General features: G+C 43.0%; 4 protein-coding genes across 7 annotated transcripts; 2 read left to right on the top strand and 2 right to left on the bottom strand.

The window, feature by feature from the left end:
* Positions 1-329: 329 nt before the first annotated feature.
* On the top strand, positions 330-1,524 carry LOC9270897 (inactive protein RESTRICTED TEV MOVEMENT 2). The gene is made up of 2 exons (XM_015777846.3): positions 330-571; positions 784-1,524. Exons 1-2 carry the CDS (start codon positions 454-456, stop codon positions 1,302-1,304), a joined length of 639 nt encoding a protein of 212 aa, XP_015633332.1. The 5' UTR covers positions 330-453; the 3' UTR covers positions 1,305-1,524.
* Positions 1,525-1,688: 164 nt separating this feature from the next.
* On the bottom strand, positions 1,689-5,477 carry LOC4331675 (FH protein interacting protein FIP2). The gene is made up of 11 exons (XM_015777845.3): positions 5,167-5,477; positions 4,960-5,069; positions 4,753-4,887; positions 4,505-4,660; positions 4,245-4,328; positions 4,006-4,052; positions 3,743-3,816; positions 3,429-3,487; positions 2,913-2,972; positions 2,215-2,295; positions 1,689-2,088 (listed from the first exon to the last, which is right to left on the bottom strand). The coding sequence occupies exons 1-11, from the start codon at positions 5,216-5,218 to the stop codon at positions 2,035-2,037; spliced, it is 912 nt and encodes a 303-aa protein (XP_015633331.1). The 5' UTR covers positions 5,219-5,477; the 3' UTR covers positions 1,689-2,034.
* A 5,864-nt stretch (positions 5,478-11,341) lies between these two features.
* Positions 11,342-21,306, top strand: LOC4331674 (ABC transporter G family member 22). Of its 4 annotated transcripts, XR_010740069.1 has the most exons (11): positions 11,351-12,031; positions 12,317-12,387; positions 12,501-12,727; positions 14,462-14,617; positions 14,706-14,889; positions 14,960-15,277; positions 15,362-15,649; positions 15,810-16,094; positions 20,090-20,255; positions 20,622-20,729; positions 20,840-21,306. XR_010740069.1 is itself a non-coding variant. In XM_015777029.2 (10 exons), the coding sequence occupies exons 1-10, from the start codon at positions 11,575-11,577 to the stop codon at positions 21,059-21,061; spliced, it is 2,316 nt and encodes a 771-aa protein (XP_015632515.1). In that variant the 5' UTR covers positions 11,342-11,574; the 3' UTR covers positions 21,062-21,306. The 4 variants fall into 4 exon arrangements, 3 of the variants coding, with proteins under 3 accessions (XP_015632515.1, XP_015632516.1, XP_015632518.1); XM_015777029.2 differs by lacking the exon at positions 20,090-20,255 and having other exon boundaries at positions 11,342-12,031; XM_015777030.2 differs by lacking the exon at positions 20,090-20,255 and having other exon boundaries at positions 14,960-15,202.
* On the bottom strand, positions 18,006-19,522 carry LOC136355859 (protein ALP1-like). Its single transcript, XM_066309030.1, has 3 exons — positions 18,882-19,522; positions 18,568-18,793; positions 18,006-18,493 (listed from the first exon to the last, which is right to left on the bottom strand). The coding sequence occupies exons 1-3, from the start codon at positions 19,404-19,406 to the stop codon at positions 18,006-18,008; spliced, it is 1,239 nt and encodes a 412-aa protein (XP_066165127.1). The 5' UTR covers positions 19,407-19,522.
* Positions 21,307-23,182: the final 1,876 nt, after the last annotated feature.

Genomic DNA, 23,182 nt, shown 5'->3' with positions numbered 1-23,182 from the left:
GCACATTTTTTTCTTCTTTCTTTTTTTCTTTTACCGTGCCGACTGCCGACATCCCGACAGTGCCGCCCAGAACAAACCACAGAAAATCGCAGGAAATACTTATACTGTGAGAACAAGAACAAGTAACAACAGCACGGTTCAGATTCCTTGTGGGGGAAATCTGTATGCGTTGGCGAAGGCTAGACAAGGTATATCACCGAGGGAGCGCAACCAAATTAATTAAGCAAGGTAGCTTCATTCCCGCGGCCGGCCCCCTGCAGACGCCGTCCAATGAAGCAATCCTTCCTCCTGCATCGCACTCCAAACAACCCTGAATCCACACACTATATATGTGCACGAACACCGGCTTCCTCTCAAATCAACTCGACCACACCTGCAACTGATCAATCGACACCTGATAGTGATCATAGCCTGAGCACCTGATCACCGGTCAGTGATCGACCACCTGCAGCCATGGCCGCCGCCGCTGCTGCCGCCACCTCGCCGCGCAACTACACCGACTTCGTTCCGCCGCACCAGCTGGTCGAGGAGGCCGGCAAGAAGGTCCTTCAAATCAACCTATCTGCCGCAGGCAAGAGCATTATTCCTTCCCACCTCTTCGCTTATGAGCCGCAACAAAATTAAATTTCAATTTTGGGAACTGCAGTTTGATTTTAGAGGTTTTTCGTCGCATTCTGTTTTTCAACACCAACTTTTAGACCGAATACAAATTGTTTTTTATTGCTCAGTTCATGCAATGCAAGGTTTGATATGTGTCATTTTGGATGGCGGGTGCAATTGCAGGGTTCAAGAAGGAGCAGCTGAGAGTGCAGATCGACAACCACGGGAAGCTGCGGATAAGCGGCGAGCGGCAGGTCTCCGGCAACCGGTGGAGCCGCTTCCACAAGGATTTCCAGGTCCCCGATGACTGCAACGCCGGCGACGTCCGCGCCAGGTTCGACTCCAGGGACCGCGTCCTCCACATCACCATGCCCAAGCTGTCGCCGGCGGAAGAGGAGCCCAAGGCCGCCGCCGCCGCCGCACCCGCCGATCATGGCGCCGCGCAGGCGCAGCAAACCGCTGCACCAGCAGATCAAGAGAAGGAGGACAAGGAAGAAGAAGATGACGATGGCGCGGCCAACGACGGGGCGGCGGCGGGTGGCACCGCCTTGGTGACCGGCCGGAGGAAGACGCCGTGGAGGGTGGTCCTCGCCGTCGTGCTGGCGTTGGTGGCCGCCGCCGGCTTCTACGCCAAGTACAGGCTGATGATGGATCCGTCGGCGGCGGACGGCGGACATGGTCTCATCGGCTTCTCCGACCATTGATCGCCATGCGCGTCTGACACACTGAAGTGATCCTGCATGCGTGAGCCCCCCTGAACGACGACGTGCAAGTTTCGGAAGCCTGCACGTAGCTTACACGTTCGATACCTTCACCTTGTACATATTGCTACCTATTGCCAACGTTTCCTTTCGGAATACGTGTGGAAACGCAAGTGTTCTGTGCACGCAAATTATAACCGAAACAAATTTGATTTGCAGTTAATTGTATCTATGATCGATCTCTGCAGCCTATACAAGTGGTAATTTCTACATCATCAAAAGTTCCATAGGTTCATGAACAAGAGTAAAATATGATTTTCCTCGCTTTTGAGCCCGGTTTTACTGAAAGCTTAAAGGAAGAGTAAATATGATGAAAAGAAAATTGTATGCACATTAACGAAGATATATTTCCCACTAAAATTTTCAGTCATTGTTCACAACAATATCCCAAAGTATGCAGGAAATTTTCCTACTAGAACAGCTTCTATCCATGATGATACTAAGCAACTAGCTGTATCCAACAGTTCATCACCGAATTTTCGAATCAGAGGAATGTGACAAGGGTATATGTACAACCGCCGACTAAAGCTGTATGACTATCTGCAGAATCGGTAGCAAGAAACTATTTACTCATGAACAAACCGTTGGTGCAGGCAAGATAATGTTCGAGGTACCAAAGCACCAGTTTCAGTTTAATTGTAAATGTAGAAGATATAAGCTTCTTCCCTTGGTATTATCTGATAGCTCCAAGCAGATTTGCACCTCCAAGCTTAGCACCAGTTAAATGCTGTAAGTCAAAGTAAAACATAGTTTAAGAAGTAAGTTTAGATTCTTTCACTGTTCACTATTTAGTTAGACTGAAAAGAGAGAGAGGAAAAAAAAGAAGAAGCAAGCAGCAAGCAGGACAACATACAGTTTCGCGCAAATCAACTTCTCGCAAGTAGGCTCGCTGAAGATTTGCACATTCCAAGTTTGTACCGGCCAACTTAGCTCCCTGCAAATCAGACTAGCTTAGAGTACGGATAAAGAAGTTTGAATAACAAAGCGAGGACAAGGAACTGGGTTGTCAGTTAAGGCACAAGAAAAGAGGGATTGGTGTTAATGCCAATGACCTTTCGTTAATGTACACTTCAGTACACGATTAACCATGATTTCATATCAAACAGTCATGGTTTCATGGTTCTAAGTATAACGGGTTTGCACTGTTATCACACTTACTACAGGTCGAAACCTTTTCACTCATGTCAAACATCACATGTTTACAAAAAAGAAAACCTTATATGCAAGCATTATCATCAATTAAGATGATTACCATCTCTTTCGCAAATCCCTATTTGTTAATATTTTGTAAGCAAAACATGACATGCACATCTCAGCATCAGTTCATGCCTTTGGAACATCTCCTGGTGATTTTCTTCTAGAGTTATTTCCTAGTGCAAACTTCAGACACTTTATTTCAAGCTTGGCAGTAAAAGAAGAGTTGGATACATTAGAATCATTTTTTCTGTCTTTGTGTAAGAGCTCTGTGGTTAACCCCCTCAAGTAGCTTTCCTTAAGTTACATATGACAGGCAGGATGAAAGTGCAGGTTGAATGGGGCCATTTTTGTTACCTTGAGATTGGCCCCTTCAAGATTAGCTCCACTCAAGTTGGCGCCCATAAGATTAGCACCCTGAAAATCCAGTTGGACTGACAATAAGACACTGAGGAAATGAGTAATAAGAACCCAAATATCAACGTATTTTAAGTTACTGAAAACCATTTGGAATAGGGAGCCTTTATGCCTTATATTCAAATGTTCAGGAAGAGACGATACAAGCCTGTACGGACAAAATATATGTCTATGTGTTGCAGATAATACTTTGGGCAAGGACAAAATTTTGCAGCCAAACTTTGGAAGTTTGGATGATACAAAATATTGCAAGGATGGAAACTAGATATTCGATCACCTCTAGCAGCAGAAAACTAACTTCTAAAAAAAAACAGAAATGCTTTGCTTTATGCTAATGTTCATCATGATTTTCACTTTTTCTTGTATACTGACCAGGAATGCAATATGTTAGCAGAATAGCAGCGCGAGAATCTGGGAACATTCATGAAACACACCATGTACAATAAACTTTCAAACCTGTAGATGAGCAGAACGAAGATCCGTTTCAATGAAGCAACATTGCTTTAAGCATGCATCTGCAAAATAAGCCTAGCAACTCAATCATTTCCTACTTAGTTTTTACAAGAATATAAGCACACCCTGAATAGGAGAGAGTGAAAGCAAAATAGGCATAGCTACATTGTCTAATACTACAGGGACGATGATCTTCCCTGGTGAAAAGGATGTCAAAAGCCAAGAAAATGAAGAAACAGGATAATCCTGAGCATAATAGTATTTTTTGGAAACATATAACATAAAACGGAAGACAGGTAAAGAAAGGGATTACATACCCTGTAGGTTTGCACTTTGAAGGTTTGCTTTATCTAGAACAGATCCTTCAAGATTTGCTCCAATAAGCTCACACCTGTTATTCCAAATCAAGCAATTACAATAACACAGCGAAACAAAAATAACACAAAAAGGAGGAAATAGATGGTTAGCTGCTTGCTTATGCATCCAACACAAAAAAAAAACACAAAAGTAAAAAAGGAGAGACCGTGTTTCATCTTAGAGCCTATCTATAAGCTAAAAGAAACTGGTTGGACCATCTTACTCATGTAAATTTGCACTTTGGAATGAAGAACAAGTAGCTTCTGTCAGCTGTCATGAACATACAAGGTAAGGTATTACTGATACAACATTTGACAGTCATACAAAAAACAAAGACTTAGATATTTTTTTGTGACAGAACTAAAATGCCTTAAAATATTATGATAACTAGCATAGTTCCTAAGGGCTACTACTTCATCAAAAGCAGTTAAACAACGAAGAACTTAGGTGTGAATGGCATACCCTGAACTTTGCTTTACGAAGATAAGCAGAGGAAAAATTGGCATTCTTTATGCATGCATAGCTGAAGTCCACCTCTGATAAATCCTGTAGACCGTAAAAGTCACAAAATTACAAGAAACTAAAGAAAAAAAATAAAATGCTTTATTGATTTCTGTTGAACACACACGAAATCAGAGTTGCTAAGAGCAACTAGAATGGAGTGGTAATAACCATAACAAAAAATGAGCAACTCCAATAGAGAACAACAATAAAGACCTTACAAGTTTGGATAGATCAAGGCCAGATAGATTTACACCACGAAATCTGACTCTCGGAGCTTGGATGCACTTGATCACATCTTTGCGTGTCAATTCGGCCTCCGAGAAATTCTCATCATTTTTCCAACCCAATCTATCATTTATGCAATCAGCCAAGCCCTGGAAAACAAACCATCATGTTTTCACAACGGCTGGTTAATTGGGAAGCTGCAACCTGATGAATCGAAGAAACGATCGAGAATTCCAATTACGAGCAACTGGTAGTACTCCGCTTCTCGCAGGAGCTGCTGGTACTCAGACTCCGACATGTCTGGGACGGCGCCGTCCCTGAGCCAGTTGAGGACATGCCTGAAGTGCTTCCCGTCCCTGTCCACGAACACCATGCCCTGCACCCACCATTCATCCTCTGAGGCTACAGCTCCCGAGAAGAGAGCTCCACTGGTGAGTACGCGGCGTACCGTGTCCGGGTGCCGGGGGAGCGTGTGCCTCCCGCTGAACATGGCGGCGAGCATGGAGCTGGGCTCCCGCTGCGTGAGCGTCTCGACGGTGGTCGCGTACCTCTTGCCCCCTGCGCCATAGCCACCACCATCACCATCAGCCTCTAAATTCACGCGAGCGGTGGGGATGGGGAGCGAGTTTTTGCGAAAGGGAGAAGGGGAGCGAACCGATGTTGAGGAGGACCGGGGAGGAGGAGGAGGACTCCGGCGGCGACTCCATCACCGCGGCGGCGGCGCGGCCGACGAGGGCGTGCGAGCGCGAGTAGAAGAGTCGCGGGCGAGGGATCTGGGTTGTCCCCCACCAGTAGCTTCCTTCCCCGCGCCGCTACCTGCTGCTGGTCCGGAGCACGCACGACTACAGTATCTACTCCCACCGCGCGTCCCTCCCCTTCGCCATCGCCGCCGCCGCCGCCGTCGCCGTCGCCGATTTTGCCACCGTCGCCTTCGTCCTCCACCACGCCCCCCTCCCGGGGCCGCACGGAGATCGGAATCCCCGGTACGGCCCAACCATAACAGGGCCCGCACGGATGCCGTAATGCCGTTCCGGCCCAACAGTAACGGGGATCACGTAGGCCGGAATCCCGTTCCGGCCCAAGAGCGGAGCTGGGTTGCGCTATGGCACGAACAGGGCGGCAGCGAGCAGATTCTGCATCCACATGTCCACGAAAGATTTATTTGCTATAAAAGTATTTCTCGATTAATATAAATACATTATAATTAAAATGTAATTATATTATAACTTCTATGTAGTTATGATATAACTTGTATATAACTACTTAAAAAAAACTAAACTTGTATGCAACTTTCACATAATTTTAAATTGTTAGAAAAAAATCATAGCACGTGCTCGGGAGGAGATTACGTCTTGTGAACTTTACCTCGTGAAAAATAGCGTGTACCATGAGATTTTTAAAAAATTAATATAAATTATATTATGATATAATTTAATAACACTGTAATTATATTATATTTATACGTCTGAGGAAAAATTTATCGATAGTGCTACTCCCTTCAGGGAACGGGCACACCCCCCCTGCAAGCATGCAAGACTGCACAAGGAAGAATTTTTCCTGATATTTTCTTGCCTGCTACTACTACCTACCGCACGTTCCCTTACGTGTACGTCTCGTCATACATGGTGCAGCAGAGTGCGTTAAACCAAGGGGGTCAATGGCTAATGCCGTTTCCCGATTGGTCGGTGCTTCCCGTCTTTGGTTCACAGAGAGACCATTCTCCTCTGAGACAAACATTTCCTTGTCAGTAATTTTCGAAAGAGACTCTGAAGACGTACATGCACCAGCCACTCCACATCTTGTCAACACTCAACAGCAGTGAGGGCCCTCTTGTTAACAGTAAGGCCATGTTTAGATGGGACTAAAACTTTCAAGTCCCTATCACATCGGATGTTTGAAAATTAATTATAAATATTAAACGTAGACTATTAATAAAACCCATCCATAATCTTGGACTAATTTGCGAGACGAATCTAATGAGTCTAATTAATCCATGATTAGCCTATGTGATGCTACAGTAAACATTCTCTAATTATAGATTAATTAGGCTTAAAAAATTTGTCTCGTGAATTAGCTTTTATTTATGTAATTAGTTTTGTAAGTAGTCTATATTTAATACTCTAAATTAGTGTCTAAAGACAAGGACTAAAGTTATGTCCCTGGATGTAAACACCACCTAACACCCATCTCAGCTGCTAATACTTTCGATCAGCTTAGCAAGGGCAGGTGATCAGCTGTATAGGACACCCTACAAATTGAGGCCCTGAATTCTAATGCACTTGCTTAAGTACCATGCTTCAGAGAGAAAAAAAAAATAGCCCATATGTTAACCAATAGAAAGCACAATTTAGCCCACTCTTTCTTCGGTTCGTCTAGTGAATGCAGAACACAAACTGGTGATTTTTTTCCCTCCTCAATTCAATATCAGTTGTCTTACTCAATTCAAGGTTTCACTTCAATCTTGCTTTATTTTCTTTTTTTTTAATCTCGCTAAGCCCAGAAGACATGCAAGATTCGATGAGGCTTGAGGAAACAGTGAAAGTATGTTTGGTGGCATGAATCTAGCTAGAGACCTATTTTACATTTCGCACGGGGCCGGGGTCTTATATTTTTAGAGATGATGGTCCTAGTCAAGATAATTAGGATATGCATGTGTTGATGATTTTGCACGAGTTATCAGTAATTGTTTGCACCGTGTGGAGTAGAGAAAACAGATAAGAGCTGTGTTCGCAGCTGTTGTCCGATTTTGCTTTTTCAGATAATTCATGCGACTTTGCCTGCTCCAAAATATCTTGTGTGTCCTTCGCCTATGCCTCTTCTTGACTTCTTGGAGCTGGTATGTATGACCTAATCATTTGCGTACAGAAACAACTCTTAGGTTCAATTCTTTTCAGCTACTTGCTGATAACTTATTGCGAGCATATTTTTTAAACTACTAAACGATATGTTTCGTGAAAAAGCTTATACGTGGCGAAAGAAAGAACCTACTATTTCTTCCGTGCACTTATACGAATGTAACCTGTTGAATTTTATTATTTCCTTTTCCTATATGTAATGCTTGACTATGGCAATATCAATTTGAAGGTAAAGGCATGTAGTGTTTCGTCGTGGGTATTTTGGCCACACCTTAATTCAAAGTTAGGCATCTCCTAATAGTTTTTTTTTCTGAAAAAGCTGTACTCAAAGTGATATAAAAACTCACTGTTCACTCGCTTTTGGTTAATGTCTACCCGAAACGGCTTTCGCGTGGATGATCATGCACCTGTGCACCACCTCCTTCCTTTTTCACACCACACTTTTTTTCCTTTTGTATATAAAAAATTTTATACATTGAAAGTTTATTTGCTTGATTCAGATTTGGATCAAATGTTTTATACATAATGTTGCTATATTAAAAGTTTTTGCATACAAAGTTTATATGTGCTATAAAGTTTCAATGTATATATATACATTTATATATTTCAATGTATACATTTATATATAAAAGGTTTATACGCACGAATATTATACACACAAATACTTTGATTAGAATTTGTTTTCCTTTGGTTAGTTTTTTAAAATAGTTTTTCAAACTTATATTTCTTAATTCGTTTGAAACCCATGTAGGTGCCCTAAGAAGCGAGGAGGAGACGCACCGCACCCACGTGTGATTGACCTCACGCTAGAACTCTACATACCTGCCCGTTGCATGTATTTAAATTGAAATGAAAGATAAACAGTATATCCATATTAACCATTGACAATAGGCATAGACAGACCGAACTGTTTATACATGCAAGAACACACGGAGAAAGCAAGCATTGCATTGCGGTAGCATGCAAGAACAAGACAAAGTAATAAATACACGAGCGGGCTCGCCAATTGGAAAATAAAAAAAAAATATGTTTAGTGTCATATTTTTCATAAAAAATATTTAATTTTTTAATATGTATTTGACATTATATGTTCCATATTTACACGATAAATTTCAAAAGATGCAATGTGAATTTTAAAAATTGTTATGTTGTAAGATTGCAATCTCAGGCTACAAATTTAAATTGGAAACAAATTTCATGAAAGTTAACGCGCAGGCAACACGAGGATAAAAAGGAAGGGGATTGCTAGAATTATGACGCCATGTATCCCAAAAAAATAACCGTAACAGGAGATAAAAGGCCAATCTAAACTGCGGGTAGGAAACAAGAATGAACCGGAAAGAAATCCTCACGGATAAAATGGGAAGGCTGCATGTTTATCGCTTAAGGTTCGAGCTAACTTTCGTTAATTACTATATCCGTTAGAATATAAAAGTTTTAGAGTTGCACATAATTATTTAAAAAAATAGATAAAATTAAATATAAATATATTATTATTGATTAAGAAGTGGTGGTTGGCGAGAAAAATTAATAGTGAAGGGTTGTGATTGGTTGAAAAGAAAATGTTGGTATATAAATTGTTATATTTTGAAATAATTATAGGTGTAGTTATATTTTAGAATGAAGAGAGTATGTTTTTTTTAAATATCTCGTCAATATTTCGTAATAAATGGAGCATTAGAGTGCATTAACCAAGAGGTCAAAGATACTACCCAGTAGTACCAATCAGTACTGGCAACGCCACGCCGTTTCCCGATTGGTCGGTGGTTCCGGTCTTCCGGTTAGCAGAGACCATTCTCCTCTCCGGACAAACATTTCCGCGTCCGTAACAGTCAGGAAAAGACTGTGCAGGCGTACTGCCTACTGGAGTGGAGTACATCTACATGCAGTACCGTATTCCAGCCAGTAGCCACAGCCACATCACATCTCTTGTCAACAATAGCATTGGGGCCGTTGCTGATACTTTCATCCTCGTCAAGATTAGGATGCTTGTTTTCAAAAATAAAAAAAAAATTAAAAAGGAGATTAGGATGCTCGACCGCTCGTGTACTCGTGTTTCTCTTCACGAATGATATATGGTAATCGTTGCACTGTGTGACGACAGTGTGAGCACGGAAAACAGAAAGAGGCATCATGCCAAGCATGTCCATCCTGACTCCTGCGCAGCTGCGATCGACGACTTTTGCCTGCTCCGAATTTTCCTGTGTTATGGCTAGAAGATCGTATATAGGGGCTGTACATTGCCTAGGGCTCGAAAATTTTATATTTCACTCCTAAGCCGTTAGTACATTCTAAGCATGTTTTCGCGTTCATATTATTATTTTAATAAAAAATCTCTTTATCCTTCATTAATTTAATTAGATGCTTGTTTTTCTCAGCCCTCACAAGTGTTTGGAAACAATAATGGCCACCTCAAAGATAGTTCATGATCATGATGTGAATGTGCGTTCCAAATATTGAAGATCTTGCTTAGACCTTATTTAGTTCCTAACTATTTCTTCAAACTTTCAACTTTTCCATCACATCAAATTTTTTCTACATACATAAATTTTCAATATTTTTTCTTCTAATTTTAGTCAAACTTCCAATTTTAACGTGGAACTAAACACAACATTAGTAAGAAAAATTAAATCACTACATCATGACGCACACAAGTCTTCTTCCTAGATCCTATCTAGGCATATGGCCACTATACTGTTTTTAATTAGGTGGTGATGAGTTAGCTGTTATTGGTCGCGCAAAATTACTGCTTGTTTGATAGAAGGCATAGGTAAACCGATGAACAGGACCATCCGACCATGCTTGATCGTGGTTATGCTAACATGGAATGTGGATAAACGACCACCGGCAGTCCGACAGTGATTTGGATCGAGAAAAATTAAAGCATCGATCGGGAGATAGAGCAACCCTGCAATGAATTGTACTTCCCAGTTCCAAAATAAGTACAGCCATTAGTTTCAGTATCCAATTTTGATCGTACATCTTATTTAATTTTTTTATTAGTATTTTTGTTGTTGTAAGATTATAAAACATGAATAGTACTTTATGTGTAAATTATGTTTTTTATTTTTTTTTAAAAAAAAATTAATTAAGATGAACGATCAAAGTTGGACACGGAAACTCATAGTTGTGCTTATTTTGGGACGGATGGAGTAAATAATATGGCATCAAGTAAAGATATGGATGTATCGCCTAAAGGAACTTTACTTAGGACGAGTTTAGTTCCAAACTTTTTTTTTCACTTTTCCATCACATTAAAACTTTCCTACACACATAAACTTTCAACTTTTCTGTCACATCGTTCCAATTTCAACCAAACTTTCAATTTTGGCGTGAACTAAACACTTATTTTACGTTAGCATTTGCTAAATAGGTCATCATTTTGTGTTTCACACCCAGCGCCTCAATTTGTGCGGAGGGGCTAAGGCCCTCTTTGTTTAGGCTTATAAGCCAACTTATAAGTCGAAAAGTCTAAACCTAAACAAACAAGCAGCTTTTCCGTTTGGCTTTTTGGAAGCCATAAGCCACTCTAACACTATTAAGCCAAAAGCTAGGTTGGAGAAGTTTTTTTTGGCTTATGTAAGGTAGATGTATAACTAAACCACTAAACTTAGGACATTAAATCCACCGGCTTATAAATTATATAAGCCAATAAGCTGACTTAAAAGGATCGGTGCCGCCGCTGCCGCCCGCGCGCACGTACGCCTAAACCGAACGCACACGCACGCGCGCTGGATCGATCTGCAAGGGACGCGCGCGCGCCTGAGGCCTCCGCGAGCGAGAGAGCGAGGAAGGCGAGGTGGCCGGGGACGTCCCTGTCGCGGGCTAAGCTAGCCGCAGGCGGGGGCTCGCGCGGGTGCCCTGCGCGATACGTCGTCGTGAGGCCGGCATGTGTGGAAGCTGGCTGCCTGAGCGCGCCCAGCCACACCCGCGCTTTCCCGCTCCATTAATGCCCCGCGTCCCGCATCGCGCTTCGCTGGCGCGCCCCCTGCCCCTCCGCTGCCTCCCCCCCACGTCGCCCTCGCCACAATCCACCTCACACGCGTGACCTCCATCGCTCGCTTGCCAAATGCCTTAGCTGCGTGTGTTGCCTTCCCATCACTCTGTGTCTGTGTATATAACGGCTCGTCTCGTGTAAAAGCTACTGCTCTAAATGTGCTTGCTAGGAACGTGACGGTGTTAGCTAGGTAGTTTGTTCGTGTTCGTTCATGGAGTCGATAATGGAGAAGCCGATGATGGACACGGGAGGGGGGATGATTGAGCGGACCAAGTCGGACCAGCTGGCGCCGCCGCCGCCGCCGTCGTCGGCGCAGTCGCTGAGCAGGACGGCGTCGGCGGAGACGGTGCTGAGCACGGCCGACGTGACGACGACGACGAGCCTGTCGCGCAAGTCCAGCTTCGGGAAGCGCTCGGCGTCCGGCGGCGCCGGCGCCGGTGGGAACAGCCACGGCTACAGCAGCAGCAACAACAACAACAGCCACATCCGCAAGTCCCGCAGCGCGCAGCTGAAGCTCGAAATGGAGGACCTCGTCTCCAGCGGCGCCGCCCTCAGCCGCGCCTCCAGCGCCAGCCTCGGCTTCTCCTTCACCTTCACCGGCTTCACCCCTCCTCCCCAGGACACCATGTCCTCCGCCGAGCTCCATCCCTTCAGCGACGACGACAACAGTATGCATCCAATCACTCCTACTGATCCTAACTGCATGCACATATGGTTATCGTACCTTTCGTAGTTATATTTGTCATTTTTATTACAACTTATAAAAATTGAATTTAAATTTGTATTTTCGTGGAGTGATATATTTTATATTAATTTATGTTACTAATTTTTTTAATTTTTTTATAGATATTTAGATAATATAGACGAAACGAGGGATATCCGATCTCCTTGAGAGATGAAATCACTTCCCTAATATATATATTCTCATTCTCTGTGCCGCTGTGCGTATGCAGCGATGGACATCGAGGCCGGGACGCCGCGCAAGAAGCTGATGACCGAGCCGACGTTGCCGATATATCTCAAGGTAAATCGACCAAACGCATCGATTATCCCAAGCTCCATGGACGTACGCCGCCGGCATGCGAGAGGTTCAGTGAGCTAATGCTACATGAGATGAGACTCGTTTCGTTCGTGCAGTTTGCGGAGGTGAAGTACAAGGTGGCGGTGAAGGGTACGCCGAGGGAGATCCTGAGCGGGATATCCGGGTCGGCGGCGCCCGGCGAGGTGCTGGCGCTGATGGGCCCGTCGGGGAGCGGCAAGACGACGCTGCTCAGCATCCTCGGCGGGAGGGTCGCCGGCCCCGGCGACGTCGAAGGCTGCGTCTCCTACAACGACGAGCCATACTGCAAGTCCCTCAACCGCAGGTAACACAACACAAAGGAAGGTTCATCCTCTGACCTCTCTGATCGCGTGCAATAGATGCATGCAGCGTCTTAATTAATTATTAATTAGTTACTCCGTAGCATGCACTTGTTCGTACACGATGTGGCATCACCAATTAATTCCTCCGGGGCCAGGATTATTAATTAATCAATTAACTAAATTATTTACAATTAGTTATTTGCGAGCCCTAAAACCTCACCGTTTGCTCATATTCCCAATAAGTTAAAACGGTTTATTAGAAAATAAAAGTTAATTTGTAGATAATTTTTTTATATATATTCTTAGTGATTTAAAAGCTAATGCTGAAAAAGAAAATATGTTGAAAATATCTTAAAATTAACTTCAAAATTAATTTTTAAAATTTAAATTTTGGTTTTTTTCTTTGGGTTATTAGCCCAACTGATGGAGCCACTAATTGTAAATTTCTCATTGGTCGATGGGTCACTAGCTGGGGAACGAAAGTGATAAGAATGAGATGAGATCGATCAGCTGTTGCTTGCAGCTACAGAGCACAGCATAGTACCATACTGCATGCATAGGCTGTGTGGCTGGCTATAATAAAGGAGAGATTAGCAAGGCAAGGCTCACGGTTATCTCGCTAAATCTGGCTACCTGTTCATCGCTGCTACAGTTGTACTGTCTACTGTCTTCTTCTTCCAGCTTCCCTCTGCCTTGGCCGCAGGGGAACTGCACATCTGACGTGCCGATTCTGGCACGTACCGCGCACCTGTCATTATTATTCTGTCTAATGGGCGGCGCCAGAATTGGGCCTTGCCGACGCCGAGCAGCCGACATGTTCTTTTTGGGCCGAATTGGGTGGCCCAATCGTGCGTCCCGGCGCATGGGCCGTGATGCCTTTGGTCGGCTCTTGCCCGCGGCTATGGCTGTCGCCTGGTCACCTGTGTCTCTCACGGTCTCGTCTGCTTGGGCGCGCCGCGCGGCGACGCCTCGTCGTCGTCGTCGTCTCATGGAAACTCCGGCGGCTTGTGCGGCGGAGCACGGTCGGGACGTTCAGGGAGTCGCCTGCCCGTTGTTCTCGATCGCATGTCTGCGCCATGTCGTAGCGTGCTCTGGTGAGGTGAGGTTCCAGTCATGCCCTTCCTGCCGATAAGCTGTTCGATGTATCTCCTGACCGATGCTGGAGGTAGTATTAGTAAGCACACGTTTCACGTCAGTGAACACTTGCATCACCTGAGGCCTACAGTAGTCTGAGCTTACAGGTCTCCGGTGTTTAGAGGTCCACTTCGTCTTGAACACCACTGCACCAGGGTCTCTGTCCCGCAATTCCTTTGGATGCTTGTCTTTGTCACCAGGATTGCCTCTGCTTCTGCCTCTACCTCCACCTGTTCTTCTGCTTAGTCCTTTAAATTGTGTTGGTGTAACCTAGCTACTAAGTTGGTTAGACACTCAAACATAACACCACTTTAGTAGAATCGCCAATTAAAAACCATGTAGTATTCTCCTTTTTCCGCTTCCAATTCGGCAAACAATTCGAACTGAGAGATATCCTGGTTCCTTATTGTTAGCAATTTTCGCACTGTCTGACTAGACTAACTACCCTCAACATTCTACAAGGTTTTATATGCAAAACATCTGCTTGTACCAATGGTTTGGATCGTCAGAGCACCAAAGTTGAGCTTGAGCCTGTATGGACAAACTAATTCAAAGTTTGTCCAAGAGTATAGTGAATGATTGGTTTTATACTCGTTTTTCAGGATTGGATTTGTGACTCAAGATGATGTTCTTTTTACTCATCTTACTGTAAAGGAGACATTGACTTATGCAGCACTGCTTCGTCTCCCAAGAACAATGACGAGGCAAGAAAAGGAAGAACGAACAATAGACATCATATATGAACTTGGCCTTGAAAGGTAGTTTGAAAAACGCTCCACTTCCTGTATGGTAGCATGCACCTATTCTTAGAAATTAGCTTAATTAATTATCTGATGATGTTTGAAGGTGCCAGGACACGATGATTGGTGGATCTTTCGTCCGTGGGGTTTCAGGGGGTGAAAGGAAAAGAGTTTGCATTGGAAATGAGATCATAATAAATCCATCTTTACTCTTTCTCGATGAACCAACATCTGGATTGGATTCAACTACAGCTCTCAGGATAATTCAACTTCTACATGATATAGCTGAGGTGACATGAGAGTATTACACATTAGCTGGCAACTAGTTCAATTCATCTTTAACCTTTTGACATGTTGCAGGATGGGAAGACAGTAATAACAACAATCCATCAACCATCTAGCAGATTATTTCATAAGTTTGACAAGCTTATCCTCCTGGGAAGAGGAAGTTTGCTCTATTTTGGGAAGGCATCTGAAGCCATGCCCTACTTTCAGTCCATTGGGTGCACCCCGCTCATCGCAATGAACCCAGCAGAATTTCTACTGGATCTCGCCAACGGAAACACTACTGATGTTTCTGTTCCTTCCGAGTTAGATGACAAGGTGCACATGGAAAATCAAAACCTGCAAACTAATACCAAGAATGACTACAAGCCATCAGCACAAGATGTTCATGAGGTGACGACATGAAAGCAATGTGCTGGTGTTATGAGTTGAGGGTTGGTTTAGATGTCTGAATAATTTATATGTGATTTCATGCAGTATCTTGTAGACGCCTATGAGAATCGAGTGGCATACAAGGCGAAGAAGCAGCTTCTAGATCCACTTCCAATCAGTGACGATATGAAGACAACTATAACATCATCAAAGCGAGAATGGGGCACTAGCTGGTGGCAGCAATATTCCATCCTCTTCTGTAGAGGGATCAAAGAACGGCGACATGATTATTTGAGCTGGATGAGAATCACCCAGGTCATAGCAACATCAGTTATCTTAGGTCTACTATGGTGGCACTCTGATCCCTCGACACCAAAAGGTCTACAAGATCAGGTACATAGATAGCAATAATCATGCGATTCATTTTACGCCAAAGAAAATGTGATTCATGTGAAATGGCGGAGTTGGTTACTCAGAGAGCTTATTAATGATATGTCAGCTCGGGTATGCAGGAAGATTAGTATCATAACACAATTTTATCTTGCGTATGCAGGCCGGCTTACTGTTTTTCATAGCTGTGTTTTGGGGTTTCTTTCCTGTGTTTACTGCCATCTTCACATTCCCACAAGAAAGGGCAATGTTGAACAAGGAGCGTGCAGCTGACATGTACAAGCTCAGTGCATACTTCTTGGCCAGAACGACAAGTGATCTGCCACTGGACCTTTTCCTTCCAGTCATATTTATGGTGATTGTCTACTTCATGGCAGGCCTCAAAGCAACTGCCGCACATTTCTTTCTTAGCATGTTGACCGTCTTCCTCAGCATCATTGCTGCTCAGGTACATTTCAAGCTAATTTCGTGGTATAATTCCATTGACATCTCCTATTTTTAGAGCAAGTTTGGTTCGAGGCCAAAACAAGCCTTACCAAAATTTGGCCAAAGGCACAATTTGGCATGGCCAATATTTGGAAAGGCTAAATTGTGTTTGGTTAAAGGCCAAAACTAACCTTGCCAATTTTTGGCTAAACCAGGTTTGGTTTGGTGCCATCAAATGGCTATGCCATCAAATGCCATCCTATTGTGGATGGTCGTATTGCAAAAGTTTGAAAATAGCATCCAAAAAAATACAAACTTTACTATGTAAGTGAAAGCCTAGGTATGTACTTGCATTTGTGGCCAAAATGGCTACGTTGCTGTGTGTTGAAAGCCTTGAGATACAATATGATAGAAAACAGAATTGAAAGCTGCATAGTAGTGTAGCCATAGCACATTATATATTACAGCATTCGGGTTGGCATTAATCCCTACTTCATATGTGTCACACCACAAGTACCTACTACATAGCAGTGACATATATACATCACGAGGGTTTGCACTGTCCCTACTAGATACCCCACACTACCATCCCCTGCATGATAGTGCCAGCATACATCACATATATATAGCATCATGGGTTTTATCAAAATACATTGCTCCCTAACCAAAATGTCACCACCTGACACATGATTCACATAGTGCACCCATTGCCACCATTGCAAGCACATTTGCGCTCAAGGTAATCTATAACCCAAGCTTGGAAACTTGCATCACTTGCAACTCGCAGATACGAACGAAAGATTTCTTGTTCAGGCTTGGCAAGAAAGGTTGCAAGTTCAATTTTGTCACTTGCTGGGATGGTGAGATCTTCTATGCGCCTCCAAATACTTGCATTAGGATCTCCTACAATGGATTGTTCAACTGATGCAAGTTTGTTAGCAAGCTTAAGGATACTACCTGCCAGCTCATCTTGTTCTTCTTCTTTGTGGCTTGTTTTATGCTTCAGAGTCTTCTTGGTAGGTGATTTCACAGATCTACGCTTATGCCCTGAATAAGTGCCATCAGTAGTAGGACTATTGCGAGCTATCGTGTCAGAATCATGGCCACCATCTTCCAATGCAAATATGTATTCTTCCAACTCCTTGATGCTACCACTGCCATCACTATCACTGCTACCATTTGCATTGAACTGGTCAATTGCTAGTGAACCATCAGCTTTTGAACAACCAACAAATAATTCTTCAAAGAGGTGAAAGAATTTGATAGGCTTAGTCAAGTAGTTATATTTAGTTGTCTGCCATGAGAAGAAACATAGTTAGAAATAAACAAATTTAGCACATTCTTGTATGAATTATAACTCAGAAATTATTGCACAATAATATAGCTTACACCAAGTTTGTTTGAATCCTTCTCAGATGGGTCAATGTTAAATTTGCATGATGCTGCATCAAAACCATAGCCACTTTTCCCTAAAGCTACACAAATCCAACTCCATTTTTCCTTGCATAGCCTTAAGTGCCTGTGGACTTGGCTTTTGGTGACTCTAATCCCAAACTTGTCTTTTAAAGCTATAGCACATTGCTGGTGGTGTTGTTTCTTCCACTTGAAGGTACTAGGTTTGTCTTTGCGGAGCTCTATATACCACTCAAGCATGAACTGAGTAGCATCATCACTCCAACTGATATACTTCTCACGAGAGCCACCTTCCTCGCTAGTACCTTCTGTACGCTTTCCCATACTACATACAGTGAAAAAATTATAAGTTAATATTGCATATGAACAGATGATAGTCAGTTAATGAAGTAATAAGATGATTGGAAGAAACATAAATATATTAATATGATAATGTCTGATACAATAGTATTAATACAACATACAATCCTCACAACTATTACAAAATATAATATCATTAATAGTCCATGGGACTAGTAATTCATTCACTAGTCAAAACATCATGAACATCCGCATTGTGTCTGTCATTCCACATCTGCTGAGCGATGTTATCACGCTTGGCTGCCCACTCACGTACATCATCCCCTTGGTCAGAGACACGGTTGCTGCTCCTTGGTAGGCGAGCGTACCACGTCTTCTCATCGTTGACAAATTCATCAGACCCATTCTCAAGTATCCAATTATGAAGAGCACAACAAGCAATAACCACCATTGATTGGGCTTTCAGTGGTATGAATGGCTTATTCATAAGAATCTTGAAACGATTCTTCAAAGCACCAAAAGCTCGTTCAATCGTAGTCCGAAGTGAAGAATGACGATAGTTGAAAAGCTCTTTAGGGCATTTTGGGCCTTGAGGTCCATGTGGCCCTTGAGGGCCACGGAACTCTTTTAGGTGGTACCGAACACGACGATAAGACGGCAATATACCCGGCCTAGCAGCATACCCAGCATCAGCCAAAAAGAACTTCCCTACAAACATGTCATAGAGCCTAACGTCAACTTATAGCAAGGCTAATCATGAATTCTTTGAAATGTTTAATTACCTTCAAGTATTTTAAGGCCATTTGGTCGAGACAGTGCATCTTGCAACACAAGGGAATCATGAGCTGACCCCTCCCAACCTGCTAGGATATATATGAACCTAAGGTCAAAGTCAACAGCAGCTAATACATTCTGTGTGGGGTATGGTTTGCGGCCTCTAAACCTATCCACCTTCTTGGCTGGCACACTTGCCCTGATGTGTGTACCATCTAGTGCTCCTATACAGTCCTATGTACATATCAAAGTGAAACATTAGAGTTAAAATAAACAAAATGTATTGTAATATGCATTGTTATGGCTTGGTGTTTAGAATTACCTTGAAATATGGATAAAATTTGTTTTTCTTGCTGGTGATCTTACTATGTGTATTGGTAGACCTGATGTAAATGAGTTCTCGAGCTATCTCGCACATGGCTCGCAGCACAATACGAAAATACCTACTCACAGTCTCACCGGATCGCCAAAATGAGAATCCAACACATGAAACAGAATGGTGTTGTCCAACCTTTTTCAGAAACATTGCCACTTGCTCCTCTACTGAAACATGAAAGGTGTCAACTAGTAGTCCCTTGTTCCTAAGACGAGCACAAAGCTTGTAGAATACTGCACGGGACATTCTTAATTGTTGAGTGCACGTCCTATCTGAAATGTTGATCAGCCTGATTAGTTCACTTGTTCTCCATACATCCCTGTGGACTAGGGGCCCATATTTTACCCCTTTGCGACTACTCCTCCTACGATATTTGTTCCTCAACCATATGATGATCAAAAGACAAAGTACCACTACAGCCTTCTTCGTTAGCAAGAAGTGATGCATATATTGTTGTCGAGTGTTCTCCATCTGGATGAGATTACATACGCAGCTTCAAATTACTTAAGGAAATGTGTCGGTTCAGTGAAAAACAAATTAATTTACTGAATAAATATTGTGCCCAGCCAACATGTAGATTTGTCGACTAAAAATAACATTACTGAGGTGTAAATGGACACCTGTATATTTTTTTGAGCAAAGAAATCAACACTAAGACAGTAAGATTTATTCAACCTACTGTTTTTTATTGCTACTAGTTAAGATGGTAATGGCAGACTATAAATAACTACATTAGTAGCACAAATGAACAAGCATTGTACGGATGGAGCATCAGTTGATTACCTTTTCCTGTAGCAATCGATGGTGTTTTTCACAGCAACTGAGCACGCCGGAGTCAGTACAGCTACTGCTGGAATCACAACACACGTACTCGTCCTGTTCTTCTCCTGAGCAGTCACTCCCCTTTCAAGTTTCAACTCGCCCCCATCCCTCCTAGATGTAGCCCCAAATCTCTACCCCATTTGAGCTATTATTTGTTTCGGTTGGTTTAGAAGATGAGTGTGTATGACCAGATGAGGATCTTCTTGGGTTTTCTTGGTCAAGATTTGGAGGAGATGTGGTTATTGGATGGAGAAGATGAAGGGCGTCAAAAAACAGAGGACAAATGGGAACTGGGAACTCTAGAGCTTATCTTCTTATATTTTTGTGTGCAGCGTAGAATACATATGGTCGATGTGTGGCCGCGCGCGCGGGAGTTCAAATTTCACGCCCGCGATTCGGCTCCTGTCGACGGCGTGGCCGATTCTTTCTCCTCAGGCTGGCCGATATTTGGATCCAAACCAAACTTTTGTTTGTACTGTTTACTTGACCCATAAATTGGTAAGCCCAACATAGGCCATGAACCAAACTGGCCCTTAATCTTTTCTAAAGGAGGAAACCTATATAAGAAATGAATTATAGCATTTTTTATTTTTCTAAAAGTTTATTCTGTTAGTTGAACTTGTACTGTCTATATACACACCAATTACATGAGAAAAAGAATGTATGATGAACATCAAAACTATCTAAATAGATGGTGAGATGGGAACAAAATCCAAGGAATTTTCCCATGAAGTTGTAGTCATCACCTGTGTTTATTCATAAGTTAGGGAACATTTTGGTTGATCCATCATATATCTTAGATATTTCAAAAGGATATTAGCAGTGATTAGAAATCTGTTACTCAAGAAAAAAGTAATCATGCAGGGATTAGGATTGGCAATTGGAGCTAGCCTCTTGGATATCAAGAAGGCAACAACTCTAGCTTCAGTTACAGTCATGACATTCATGCTAGCAGGAGGGTTCTTTGTAAAGGTGAGAGCAAGCACTTCCCTGTGTTACTGATGCAATGCTGAAGAACATACTGAATGAACAAGTCTTTACTCCGTCTTACGCATTGCCCTCTTCTCCATCATGATATGCAGAGAGTTCCACCATTCATATCCTGGCTCCGCTACCTGTCATTCAACTACCACACGTACAGGCTACTGCTGAAGGTGCAATATCATCCTGTCCCGGACATTCTGATCAATGCCATACCTCTTGACAACGGCGTGACAGAAGTTGTAGCTCTGGTCGCGATGATCATCGGCTACAGGGTTCTAGCGTACATGTCTCTGAGAAGAACGAAGACTTCAGCCAGCTAGCGAATCGGTCGTCGAGTGCACTAACAGGAGTCTGGATTTCTGCTAGGATGGCACCCGTTCTTACCAGATGATTGGACATAGAGAAGTTTGTAACTATATATATATAAATTGCGCCACGAAAAGATAGATCTTTTTTAACTGTTCTGTCTTTCTGCTACTTGTTCAGAGCGCGACATATCTGTTCCTACTTGCCTCATAGGTCAATTGTGGGCAACAATAACGAGTATAAGTCCCAAAATTTGTTACGATTTTCTTCTTAACTTTGCATCAAAACTCAATGGTGGTTTCTGTTATTTGTACGTCCATGCCATTACAGTTTTACTAAGAGGACGCACCTCAGCAATTCATACCAAAATGACTAATCTCCTTCGAAATTTGAAAGGCAGGAATTCTAACTTGACAAACTTCTTGTCCGTCGACGATCGACGCCTTCAAGACGATGACTAAGAGCTCGATTCGGAAGCAAGATCCTATCTATTATCAAGAAATCGACAAGTCAACCAAACACATAACTGCATTATTAGCCCAGAATTGTCCATTTCCACTAAAGAACTTGTGCTGCAGCCTGCGAGAGCAAGGGATGATAGTCTACAGAGACGCCACGGCGGCGAAGGCGAGCCGATAGTTGGGCGCAGCGCAACACACAGAACGATCACCTGTGACCTGTGCTGAGTAGGTTCTCTTGCTGCCTGCAGGGGGTTCGGAGTTTTATTCTCTGATCCCCAGGGCATCTACAGTGTAGCAAAATAGCAGGTACTTCCTCTGTTTCACAATATAATTCATTCTAGCATTTCTCACATTCATATTGATGTTAATGAATCTAGATAGGTATATATGTCTAGATTCATTAACTTCAATATAAATGTGGAAAATGCTAAAATAACTTATATTGTTAAATGGAGGGAGTAGTAAGCATTAAATATTACCTTATTATCGGGTAATAACCACTATGGAGGTGGTGAAGAACTAATACCGGATAGTAGTGCTACCACCAGGTATAAGCACCTTCTGACACATCAAGCCAATGTCTATAGCGAACTTGCGTTTTTTTTCAAAGCGGGCCCCACCTTACTTCCCATCCCCTACATAAACACTGTGGATGCTATGAACAACTACTACTACCCAGTTACTATGGCCCACACTAATACTCACTTCGGTAAGGTACATTGGTCGCGGGCCTCGTATTCGGTGTTTCAGCTGCGTGGTCTGGAGGAAGGCGGAGACGTGGCTCGGTGAGGCCATCGATCGATTTTCCGGTTTTTGAGTTTGACAGGGCTGAGAGCATGAGACGCTGGAGTTGTTGGATTTCGCTTTTTGCCCAATGCAGTCTCACGGCCACGCTGAACGCTGCCTCCGAGCGCGGTGATTTTGCATTGCGATCCCGTCCAATAATGTGCTGAACTTTGTATTCATCCAGCATTGATTCATTATCAAGAGCTTCTGCTGCAGCCTGCGAGAGCAAGAGATGGCAATCTACAGAGATAGTTGGGCACAAAGACGACGGTCACCTGCGCTACGCGGGTTAGGAGTTTTGTTCCCGAACCCTTGCTTTGGTTCTACTGCAGCCTGAAAAGGGGTTCGGAGTTTTATTATCCGAACTCCTTGTTCCGTTCGATTCGCTGAAAGCAGTAGCGTGCGGCCAGATTGCATCCGGTGCACTCACCCTAGGCTGCTACGCCCGGTGAGGCCATCGATCTGCCGGTGTTGTTTGAGTTTCGACAGGAAGCCTGGAGGAACTCTGGTAGGACGGTCATCTCAACTCAACGACCTTCGTTGATGTATGTCTGCGTGTCCCGTGGATCGCGTCATCGTGAAACTGTTCACATGCTTAACAATTCTTCACATGACGATTATGAAATGGATTTCGCCAAGATACTGATAAATAAGATGGCGGCCAGTGACGTACCTGCTTAAATTGCCAAAATATACATCCTGCCTTGAGCCTTGGAAGCTTATGTACGTCGTGGTAAACGGAAGCTCATGGTGAAAGTCTAATGTTTTTTAGTTGATGGTCTTTGTTTGAATTGTTGCATCATGTTCGCATGGCCCAGCATCGCATTGTTTATCTCTACTAGTAACAGTTTTTTTTTTTTTTTGAGAAACCTGTTAACAGTTTTCTTC

The sequence above is a fragment of the Oryza sativa genome, chromosome 3 (assembly GCF_034140825.1).
Source record: "Oryza sativa Japonica Group chromosome 3, ASM3414082v1".
Classification (NCBI taxonomy): Eukaryota; Viridiplantae; Streptophyta; class Magnoliopsida; order Poales; family Poaceae; genus Oryza; species Oryza sativa.
This window is presented reverse-complemented; position numbering and strand designations above follow the sequence as displayed.